The sequence below is a fragment of the Notamacropus eugenii genome, chromosome 5, assembly GCF_028372415.1.
Source record: "Notamacropus eugenii isolate mMacEug1 chromosome 5, mMacEug1.pri_v2, whole genome shotgun sequence".
In the NCBI taxonomy this organism is placed as follows: Eukaryota; Metazoa; Chordata; class Mammalia; order Diprotodontia; family Macropodidae; genus Notamacropus; species Notamacropus eugenii.
Window position 1 is genome coordinate 14,568,275 of NC_092876.1, and position 10,246 is coordinate 14,578,520.

At 45.1% G+C, this 10,246-nt stretch overlaps 1 protein-coding gene across 1 annotated transcript; it reads right to left on the minus strand.

The window, feature by feature from the left end:
* Window positions 1-367: 367 nt before the first annotated feature.
* Window positions 368-7,397, minus strand: LOC140503498 (immunoglobulin superfamily member 1-like). Its single transcript, XM_072607541.1, has 10 exons — window positions 7,246-7,397; window positions 6,469-6,992; window positions 5,015-5,314; window positions 3,402-4,701; window positions 2,746-3,033; window positions 2,218-2,328; window positions 2,055-2,082; window positions 1,791-1,888; window positions 1,665-1,702; window positions 368-1,318 (listed from the first exon to the last, which is right to left on the minus strand). Exons 4-10 carry the CDS (start codon window positions 3,643-3,645, stop codon window positions 1,187-1,189), a joined length of 939 nt encoding a protein of 312 aa, XP_072463642.1. The 5' UTR covers window positions 3,646-4,701; window positions 5,015-5,314; window positions 6,469-6,992; window positions 7,246-7,397; the 3' UTR covers window positions 368-1,186.
* Between the last annotated feature and the right edge of the window lie 2,849 nt (window positions 7,398-10,246).

Below are 10,246 nucleotides of genomic sequence, written 5' to 3' on the forward strand. Positions count from 1 at the left end.
GTCTCTAATCTTTCACTTCAATTTAACTCAATTTGTAAAAGACTTCCAACCTCTGAGAAGAGCATATGTAAAAGTTCCTTCAGATCTGAAATCTGTCTTCATAAACTGTGTGGGCTTGGTCTGACAAAGTTTGTTCCCAATACAATTCTAAAATAATCTATAAAGCACTCCCTCTGCATGAGCCATTGTTGTAGATAATGATAATAAAAATATGAGTGGAATACAAGAGGGCTGATCATGGAAATTCCCAGATTAATTTTATGGACTTTGTTGGGGATTTTGATTGTCTAGGCCACCAAGATTCTCTGAGAATACATTAGGTGTAAAGCAACTTGAAAGGTCTTGGGGAAGATACATTCAAAACAAATGAGTTTTAAATGACATCGGATTTTATTTTTAATCCTAGAACTGATAGGGAGCAAATGGAGATTATGAACTAGAAGGCTGACATAGTCACACCTGCACCTTACAAACATGAATTTGATGGCTGATTGCATGGTGGATTAGAGGGGAGAGACTGGTGGTAGGCAGACCCACCAGGAGGTGATTGAAATAATCTAGATGTGAGGTGAGTTCCAGGGAAGTCGTTGGGTGATTGGAGAGAAGGGGGCATGTATGACATGGAATCATGATGGAAAACATGAGACTTGATACCAGACGTGAATATATTGGATGAGAACGTGAGATCAATGGAGAGTGGCAGTAAGTGGATGAGACTTAGTGGCTGACTCCTTTTCCAATCTTCTTGCACATGATTTCCCTCTAATCACTCTATAAGCTATTTTTTTTTCCTGGCACATAATAGTCTACTAACTTCATGTCTTCCCAGTGGCTGTCCTTTATATATGGTTTTTAATCCTTTCTTCCTTAGTTTGCCTGGTTTCCATTAAAGCTGAGCTCCAATTCCAGCTAGTGAAGAAAGTCCTTCCTGGTCCCCAGGGCTGGTATTGACTTCTCCTCCGAGGTGTTCACCCCGCTTTTACTGTGTGTGTATCTGTGTGTGTATCATCATTGTAGACCAATGCCCAACTCTAGATCCCAGTGGATATGCCTAATAGCTATCCTGGTTCCAGTAATGGGAACCTGTGGAACATTCCTGGAGAGCAGATGAAATGAGGGTGAGTAAGAGGAGAGGAGATGGGAGAAAAGAAGGGAAAGAATTCTTCTAGGAAATTTGCCAAAATCATTACTTCAAGGCCAAAGTGGCATAGAGGGTGGGCTCTCTGTGTGTCTCTTTGGGATTGGCTTTCCTCTTATTCAAGTTTCTTACGTTCAGCTGAGTGTAGGTTACTCTCTGTAGGTCTTCAGCCAAGGTAACCTGAAGGGAAATAGAAGGTAAAGGGGACAATGAGTGATTTTGGAGCAGCCTTTCTGGTGAAAACAATGGATACCTATTTAGAATTATTGCTTTAATTGTATGAAATAAACTCCATAGGATTAAAAGAAGATCAATGATTTTGAAGTACAGTTATTGAAATAGGAAAAAAAAAAAAAACAACAATTTCAGGAAAGCCCAGGTCAAATGTATGCTATTTGAGAGGAGAAGAAAGAATATGTAAGTGACTAAGAATTGGTTCAACCTTTGGTAAAAGCCTATCAGGAAAAGTTAAGGTAAAGGATGAAACAGGCTTGTCCAGGGGAAGGACAGGATGGAACTAACTCACCGATGGTTCCCTTGGTCTCTCTGTGGCCATTCCTGTATCTGAGAAGACAGAAGTTTTTATCATCCTCCAATTTTTAGGAACAGAGATCCCCTTCACCTGTTCTCTCCCTGTCCCAGGATCATGCACCTTTCTGCTCAGATAATGTACATAGGATTTCTCCTCTGGAGGCCTCAGGGTGATGTGAAAGGTAGGTGCTCCAGGGATGACAAGGGCAGCAGAAGCATCTGTTGGTAGAGAGAGGTAAGAAGTAGGATATAGGTAATATGTTCATGATGGGAGGCTCTATGAGTATCCTGTCCCCACCAAGGCCTCTTTCCTATGCAGTGGATCTGTGGTTGCCTGAGGAGGAAGGAACAAGGGACAATGGGAAGAAATGATGAGATTCCTTACCTCCTTGGGCTCTCAACTTCTAAAGACCCTGGCAAGAGAGACATGAGAAGGGAATAAGTAAGGTCAGGGAAGTCTCAAATGAGGTGACAAAAGTTCCAGTTCTGACACACTTCTTTATTCCTTTAGACACTGAGGGGCTTCACTATGTCTTTGCCACACTCACCCACAGGGATGGATCCTTGGCAGAGGACTGCCAGTAAGAGAAGGCAGAGAAGGAGCAGGATGAAGGAAACACAGCTCAGGATGATGAGGAGGGTGTTACTGAACTCTGAACCTGTGGTGGAGGAAGAGAGAAGAATCTTCATATATCACTGCTCTAAGGCATCTTTGCTCCTGAAATTGTCCCTGTATTTTCTGTCCTTATCCCCCTGCACAGCACCACAACATTATAAGAATCCAGCACTTAAACAGAAACCCTGCTGAGAGAAGCCTTATCCCTTGGAATGAGAAACTCAGAAATCAGGATAAAGATGTGTGGGTCACCAGGAAGTACAACACGGGGAAGCCTTATGACCCATGTCACATCCTTGGTCTGCAAAGTCTTGAAATTGAGCAAAGTGTCAGTCTCTGTTTTCTCTTATACTGTATCTCTTGGCCAGAACCAATAACTAGGATTCATTTCTTTGTAGGAGCAGAGGGAGAGAGTGGTGATTGATTACCTTCAGTGCTCCTGTGGTCTTCTTTGTCTCACCTGTCACTACGAGCTGCAAAGAGTCGCTGTGTTGTGTCCAGAGACTTCCATTGATGCTGAGTTGGTATGTGCAACTGTAATTGCCAGAGTCCTTGGGGGTCACATGATTCAGGAAGTACAGGGCTCCATGCTGAGTGGTATTCATGCTTAACAGGTTTTTCTCATCTTTCTCCTTGTGCAGAACAAACCTAGTACCTCTTGAGGGGCCCCAGCAGAAGAAGGTCACATCAGATCCTGAGGCCACTTCAGCGCCAGGCCAGGCTGAGAGGGAAGGCTTAGAAAGTGCATCTGGAAACACAAATAAAGATCAGAGAATTTTAGGGTAATTTCCACAGTTTAAATGGGGGAAGAAAAAGCTTCCACGGATAAGGGTGGATACTAAGCCTCTCATGTTCTCTTGGGCTGCTAGGAACAGGAAGGTTTTTTCCTCCTTCCATCCTTGTCTCTAGAGCTTGGAGTAGCACCTAAGCTGGCCCATTCTTCCACTTTGCTTTACCCTTCCATAGACAGCAGCAGCTCTTATACAAACCTCTACTCTGTGATGCTCAAAATAGCCCTCTGATCAATGTGCCTTTTGAGACTTCCTGGGATACCTCTTAAGCTTGGATACTTCCAATTTTTTATTTCAGTCTCTGGAAATCTGAAAGAAAGCTCACCTATCACCCAGATCTCTAGGACCTCACTGGGCTGAGACACCTGGTATGGAGCTGTCCTCTCCTGGTAGACACAGCTGTAGTTGCCAGCATCCTGGGCACTCACAGAGAGGAGGGGGAAGATAGCCAAGGTCCCAGTTGGGCTCTGGCTCTTCAAGGGCTGAGAAGTCCCCATCTTCAGCAGAGTGAATGTTACCCCTCGAAGGGATATGTGAGGGGGCTTTCGGCACTGGAGAGTCACATGCATCCCAGGCTTCACCACAAGGCCTGGCAGAACTGAGAGGGAAGGCTTGGGGAGAGATCCTGTGAGATGGAGAACACGAGGTGGAAGTCAGCACACCTGGGTCAAGGCATGCTCTGCACATCAGTCCCTATGTAACCTTGGCCCAGTCATTGACCCTGTCCAATCCTCAGTTTTCTTCTCTGTAAATGAGGGGCTTGAACAGAAGATCATTCGTATATTTCTAGCTGCAGATTGCTTAGTATCTAGGGAACTTTCACACTTGAGGGAGGTCATCCAACCTATGGACTGAGGTACCTGAGGACTCACAAGAGGGAAGGTCATGACCCTTGGCCTTTCATCTTGGCTGTCAGAGACAGACCCAGGGCTCACTTTCAAACAGAGCTCAGATCATGGTCCTGAACTGGGAAGGCTCACGTTCATTTCTCAGCTCAGTCACTCACTTGCTGTGTAACATTGGACAAGTCCTTCCCTCTCTCTGAGTCATATTTGCTAATTTCCAAGGCCTCCTTCAGCTCTGGGTCTCTGTAACTTTTCTTCTAAGCCTCAAATCAGTGCTCACCAAGATCTTTCTTCCCCAGATTCCAGATCACAAGAAAAATGACTCATGTCTTGCAGGGACTCTCAAACCTGTCAGACCCCAGGGCAGAGTTGGCTGTGTAGACTCCAGGCCTTTTCTCTTTGAGTTCCCTCTCTGAGCAGAGAGCAGAGGGATCCTCAGAGTTAATCTGGGGCCCACATCCCCCCACCCCCATTCCTCACCTGGCACTATCAGCTGCAGGGCCTCACTGGGCTCTGATTCTCTACCAGGTTCTTTCTGTTCCCTGTAAGTACAGCTGTAGCTCCCATGGTCCTCAGGTTGCACAGATGGGAGGGAGAAGCTAGTCCACAGATGTGCTGAGATCTGCTGCTGCAAAAGTTTTTGGGTTCCAACCTTCCTCAGAGTGAAAGTTACTTCTTCATGGGAAGACAGCTTAGGCCTTGAGCACCAGAGAGTGATATTGTCCCCTGGGGCCACCAAAAGTCCAGGTTGTGGCCACAATGTGGGCCTGGGGAGTTTTCCTGAGGGTAAAGGGAAATATCAAATGTCAGATTTAGAAGGTGATTAAAGGCCTCCTTCCCTATCCCTTCAGTGAGAGGAAAAATAACAATCTTACTTCACTTCTCACTTTCTTATCTTGAGTTGTGAACACCCCATTATCCTGGGGCCCAAAGCTGAGTCCATGTAGGACAGAACAGTGTTTCAGGATCTCTTCCTGCCTCCCCCCAAACCATCCCTTCAGAATTCCCTGGATTTTGTGATGTCTCCATAGCTCTGTGGGCTCCTAAGTGTCAGATGTATTTGGGTGTTTGAGGGGTATCCATCTCCAATCACCAGAAACAGTCAGCTCCAGGGCCTTGCTGAGATCTGACCCCACATAGGGGACTGTCTTCCTGTAGTAAATACAGCTGTAACTCCCGGTGTCCTCAGGTCTCACAGACAAAAGTGAGAAATCAACCCAGCTCCTTCCAGGGTTCTGTAGCTGCAAGGGCTCCAGGCTCTTTGCCTCTAGCAGGGCAAAACTGTAATCTAGATTTGATTTCTCTTCTGACATGCTACACCTGAAGGTGCATGTTGTCCCTGGGGATAATGTGGAGCCAGACAAAGCTGAAATGTGGGGTCTGGGGAGGTTTCCTGTGAAAGGGGGAAAGAAGAAAGTAAGCGACCAATCTCTCCTCCCAATCCACACAAATCATTCCCTGAACCAGAGCTGAGGATGGGGAGGGTTGGCTGAGGGTTCCTGTCCAGACCCTTTTGTCAGTTCTCACTAGGCCTATTCATGGCCCAATTACTTGTTCCTGGGCCCCAGATATTCTAGTCTCACAAAAATTCTTAAAGAACAGATTGATGGGAGGACAGATGAAGTCACTCTCCCCTCCTGACCTCTTTTCTCCTCTTCCAAGTCACCAGGTCTGTGCCTATAGACTGAACTAACTGGAACAAAGCAGTATCCTAAGGCAAACTTGGTTTTAAACTTTAAACTTTGATGTTTGAAAAACTTTTTCCTATGTTAAACCTTATGTGTGGGGGATTAGACAGGCACTTTATTTGGGCCCAGGGCCCTGCCCACTGCTCTACATTGCCATGTGGTGCCAAGTACCTGGCCGGCCATCTTAGCCCACCCATCACTGAAGCCAGAGCTGGCCTGGCAGAATTGTGTGTGTCCCTAGGTGGACATGGACTGGCAGAAGAGGATGTGGGCTGCCTCTGGCCACTTCTGTGAAGGATTAAATGTTTATCTGTTTCTCTAGCTCTCATTCACCACCCACCTATCAGGTAACTCCTGCTCAGTGATGGGGAAGCCCCAAAGGTTTAGGGAAAAAAACAACCCTACAGTACTCAGAGATCACAGGAGTTTGAGAATGAATGTGTCATTTAATTGGATAATTGAATAATTATTTGATTGTTGGATAATTCAACTCATGTGCTTCATGAAGGGAAAAGTGCGGTACATAGATGGAAGAGGCTTGCCCAGCGTCACCCAAGGAGGACCTATGGAGGGAGGTATTTGATTTCCCCCCACCCCCACCCCCACCACATCCCATTTCATTCCTCAGGACCTGTTCCTTTCCCATCAGGGATGGTTCCAGACTAGCATCCCCTTTCATGTCACCGTTAGGGCCAGGGGTTCCCAGGGTCCAGAGAAATGAGGATATAATGGGGAGACAGGGAGTGAAACCTGAGGGTTTGTCCCTCATGTAGATGACTCTCCAGAGAAGGATCTGGGCTCCTCTTTCAGGACTGGCCTCTTTCCCACAAGGGATGGTTGTAGACTAGCACCCCCTCACCTGTCACCACCAGGGCCAGGGTTTCACTGAGCTCTGACCACAGGAGCCCCTGCCCAGAGCGGCAGCTGTAGGTTCTTGCATCACTTATGTCCTCCACGTTCCTTAGCATGAAATCTGCCTGCTGCGAGGAGGCATTTCTCTCTTCTCTGAGCTTTCCATCCTTCCATAGCTGGAATCGGTCACTCCCCAGGTGGCCCTGGCACCTGAGGGTCACATCTGATTGCCCGGGGACCACATGACTTGGTACAGCCCAGAGGGTAGGTCTTGTAAGGGAGTCTGGTAGGAAACAGAATTCAAATTCCTAGTGTTTTCTGTAATTCCCATGTTTCCTTCACCAGCAGATTCTGAAGCCCCACTCTGAGTCACCCCATTGATTCACTTCAATGTCCCCCATTTCCCTCTGTGATCGTCCTAGATATACATATGTCTAGATTAATTGGGTACAAGGAAGGGAAAGAGAACAGTAGGATGTAGGGGGCAGGACTCACCGTTCTGTGCCCTCACCACCCAGTCTAGACACAGACCTGTAAGAGAAGCTCAGGTCAGAGATGCCTCCACTCCAGCCCACACTGTCCTGTCCTCAGCTCTCACCAAAGACCCTTAACCTCTAATTGTACTTTGAATATGAAGGAAGAGCCCTTTGAGCAGAGACTGGGCTCCTTCTCTGGCCCAAGTGGTTCTGTCTCTTCCTTAGGTTCCTTACGTGTCCTTCAGTTAGCAAACCAAGAGCCTTATCAAAATGTCCTTCCCTCCCCAGGTCTAACACTGAACACTCACCAGTGGACATCAGGAAAGCAATGGTGAGGCCCATGGTGGGTCTTCAGCTCTGTCCTGGGCTGCCCAGCCTCAATTGTGCAGAGAGGAAAATGCAGACAGATTAGAGGCTGCCCCAGGATGTGGTAGCCAGCCTTGTTGCCTCCCCCAAAACCAGGTCCCACAGTTTCCGCTCTTGTACTGATTAATGAGGGACAATGGTCGTTTAGCTCAGGGTATCAGTGTGTCTTAAGTTTAGTTAAGGCAATAGTTAAAGACCTCTAATGGGTATCAAGTATTGATGACCACCACTGACGATGAGATCAGGCCCAAAATTTTTCGACTTGCCTGGCAATGCCTAAGATATACCATAGGAACCTTATCCTGAAAAGATTAAGATTGGACACAAAGGTCGAATGCCATGACCCCAGAAGACCTTGCCTAAACCTTGTGTTCAGCTGGTTATGGAGCACACCGTCGATGTCTGATAAACTTTCTGGGGAAGTCTCAAGTTCTGTTCCTTTTAATGAGATCATCATCATCAACAATGGTTACCACTTATCTAGCACTTTTAGGCTTTCAAATTATTTTACAGTTTTTTTCTCCTTTCGTTCTCAAAGCTATGTGGTGGGGTACATTCTGTATTATCCCCATTTTATTGATGAAAAATGGATGAAGAAAAGGATAAGTTACTTGCTCATGTTCTCGCAGCTGAAAAGAGTCTAAGGCATGATTTCTCCATCTCCATCTCCAGTTTTTCTGACTCCAAATCAGTTGAAGTGATGAACCAAGTGTTATAGGAATGTGATGCATTCTGGGTGAAACTGATCCACAGGTATTTAAAAACCTCACTTGCTGCCCCTCCTTTAGGACTTTACAACAGCAGCACCTTCAGTCTAGGAATGGGCAGCAATGGTATTGCTTTCTCTGATGACTTTGTTTGGGCAATGTACCTTCCCATAAATTTTTCCCTCGACCAAGTAGTCTCAGGAGGCCATCATGGCCACAGCTGGCATTTCTGGGCTGCCTTGCAGAACATCACTCAGTATTTCCTCTCACAGAGCCCCCTGAGGCAGGCACCTACCCACCTACACAAGATCCAAATCAGACTATTACCATTTATTAAGCTTCTGCTCTATGGTTTGTGCTGTAGTAGGTGCTGGAATGCAAAGACAACATAAATAGAACTGTCTGAAATGGAGCTAACACTAATGATGACGACAGAAGCATACATGTCAACCTCAAATACTGAGGTAGAAAGTAGAGTCCTTTTTTGAATAGAAGGTTATTAATGGCAGAAAAGTGCATCCAGGAGGCAAAATGCAGAGTACAGTTGGGTTGGCTGGGAAATAGGAGGGAATTATGTTGAGATAGATGAACCTAATAGAAGAGAGTCTGGTGTTCAGAGAAATAGCCTTGACCTGGGCACACCATGGCACAGAATCAGTAGTGGAGGCTGTGAGGAGTAGGTAATCATCCTTTCACTTCAGAAAAAATAATGAGATTGAGTAAGTATCATTCACTTTGAAGAGAAAAAGGAGTAGAGCACAAGTGTGTGATGCCAGCTGAGATGGTCACTGGTTCTGTCCTATATAAAATCAATTATCAATCTTTGTTTAGCCTCCAGTGTTGCCTGGCTTTAAGTTAACTGCTGAGCATTCAAAGTCAAAAAGTTTCTCAGAGACTTTTGGTTCTTTCAGCATGTACACAGGTGAATGTTTGTACAGAATGAATATGTACAGCATCAATATAAAATAAATATGTGCATATGGATTGATACATGTTCATGGGAGAGGGAAGGCACTAGCAGTATGGGAATCAGTACCAACATTTGGTTGAAGATAACATGTGAGTAGTGTCTTCAATGAATACCAAGAGCCTCTGAGGAAATGATTTTGGGGAGGGTGTAATAAAGATATAACCAATAGTCATAGCAATTCTGTGTTTCTATATTGTTTATTGGTGTAGGCTGTATGTATATATTTAAATATACATACCCAGTAGCACACACAAACGTGTATACGCACACACACACACACACACACACATACCGATCTTCATTGGTAGTTTGCCTTCATTCTTGAAGATGACCAAAATGACATCAATATGGTAAAGTCAACTTTCAGTGTGTCTGAATGTGGTTGATCAGATCAATATGAGCTCAGCATGCTCTATCACAGCTCAAGAACAATGTGAACATTTGGGGTGGACACTCTAAATGGGCTCATCCTGCATTTAACTTGAGTTCTTTCAATTCTGCTTTACTCACAGAGCTCCTTACCTTCTGCGATGTGGGTACACCATGCTGACAAGTCCTGTGCCACTGTCTCTCATGTTACACAATCAATTCCAAATTCTTAAGAAAGACTTTGAGAACTTCCTCGTATTGCTTCTTCTGAAGATCATGTGAACACTTGCCCTGTGTGAGTTCTCCATAAAACTAAGAGAGAGAGAGAGAGAGAGAGAGAGAGAGAGAGAGAGAGAGAGAGAGAGAGAGAGAGAGAGAGAGAGAGAGAATTTTATATACATACCTACTACTATAGTGGAAATATAACCTTCAGTTTTTCACCTAATGATGAGGTGGTTTTAGTGAATGGAAAGTGTCAGATGTAAACAATGTGGTAAAACAGCAACCCCAAACAGTTCTGAGATCTTCACCTGCTTTTAGAGAAGTCATGTTGAGAACTTGGGCTGTGATTGTGCTATTATGGAATGTTGAAGTCAGACCACATTCAGAGAATTGTGTCTAATGGGTCATGTGATCCTGTCAGAGGAAGATGGATAAACTGGAGAACACCCAGTGCAAAGACAATCTGATTGAATCCTAGCATTATAGACCTCCTGATAGAAGGAAGCTCAGTGGTGATCTAGTTCAATTCCTCTTTTTACACATGATGAAGATGTGTCCCAGTGAATTTAAGACATGTTCAATATTAGAAACTGGAAGACTGTTCCATATGAGGATAGGCTAAAAATTGCTTAAATTTAGCCTGGATATTAAAAGTCTGAAAGCATCATAGGGATC